The sequence below is a fragment of the Papilio xuthus genome, unplaced genomic scaffold (assembly GCF_000836235.2).
Source record: "Papilio xuthus unplaced genomic scaffold, Pxut_1.1 DF828894.1, whole genome shotgun sequence".
Lineage (NCBI taxonomy): Eukaryota > Metazoa > Arthropoda > Insecta > Lepidoptera > Papilionidae > Papilio > Papilio xuthus.
The window spans coordinates 251-1052 of record NW_013529755.1 but is presented as its reverse complement, the minus strand read 5'-3'; the positions used below and the strand labels follow the sequence as shown (position 1 = coordinate 1052).

The 802-nt window shown below is 46.6% G+C and overlaps 1 protein-coding gene across 1 annotated transcript; it reads left to right on the top strand.

The window, feature by feature from the left end:
* Nucleotides 1-49: 49 nt before the first annotated feature.
* Nucleotides 50-566, top strand: LOC106127873 (uncharacterized; the record flags this gene model as incomplete). The annotated part of the gene is made up of 1 exon (XM_013326161.1): nucleotides 50-566. A coding segment is annotated over exon 1 (517 nt), but the record flags the coding sequence as incomplete, so codon positions are not given.
* Between the last annotated feature and the right edge of the window lie 236 nt (nucleotides 567-802).

The window sequence follows — 802 nt, the reverse complement described above, 5'->3', positions numbered from 1 at the left end:
GGAAGTCTTTAGGTTTTTGAATGACAATCAGGTTTCAATAGGTTCCAATATGTCTAAACGCGGTAAAGAATGGCGATTCGATCCCCCTGCATATCCGTCCTGGGGTGGAATTTTTGAAGCGGTTGTGAAGGTAGCTAAGACTCATCTTCGACGAGTCATCGGAGAAACGGTGCTCACCTTCGAAGAATTGGCTACGGTATTTTGTAAGATTGAGGCGGTTCTTAATTCGCGTCCACTGTGTCCTGTGTCTTCGGACCCCAATGATTTGGAGGTTTTGACCCCAGGTCATTTTTTGATTGGTGGACCACTCACCGCACTACCGGAGTATCCTTTTACGGAGACACCATTAAATAGGTTAACTCGTTTCGAGTTGCTGCAACAACTTTCCCAAAGCTTCTGGTGGAGATTCAGCTTAGAATACCTCCATTTGTTACAGCAACGGGTTAAATGGTGTGACAAGACCGACCCACCTAAGGTTGGAGATCTCGTTCTAGTGAAAGAGACGAATATGCCTACGCTGTCTTGGAGACGGGGTCGAATCCTGAGGCTAATTGTAGGCGCGGACGGTATTCCTCGGGTTGCCGAGGTGTTAGTAGGCAATTCGGTGTTAAAGCGAGCGGTCGCAACTCTCTCCCGACTCCCAGTTACTTAAGTATAATCTTCCATTAAGAAGTTTGGACGCAGCCAGGTATAGTCTGGCTGGGGCGGGGGACTGTTCGGTATAGTTGCGTTATACTGACGTCATATTAATGCAAATTTAAAGTTGTTGGTTTATACCAAAATAAGGTAGGTCGGCTCACTT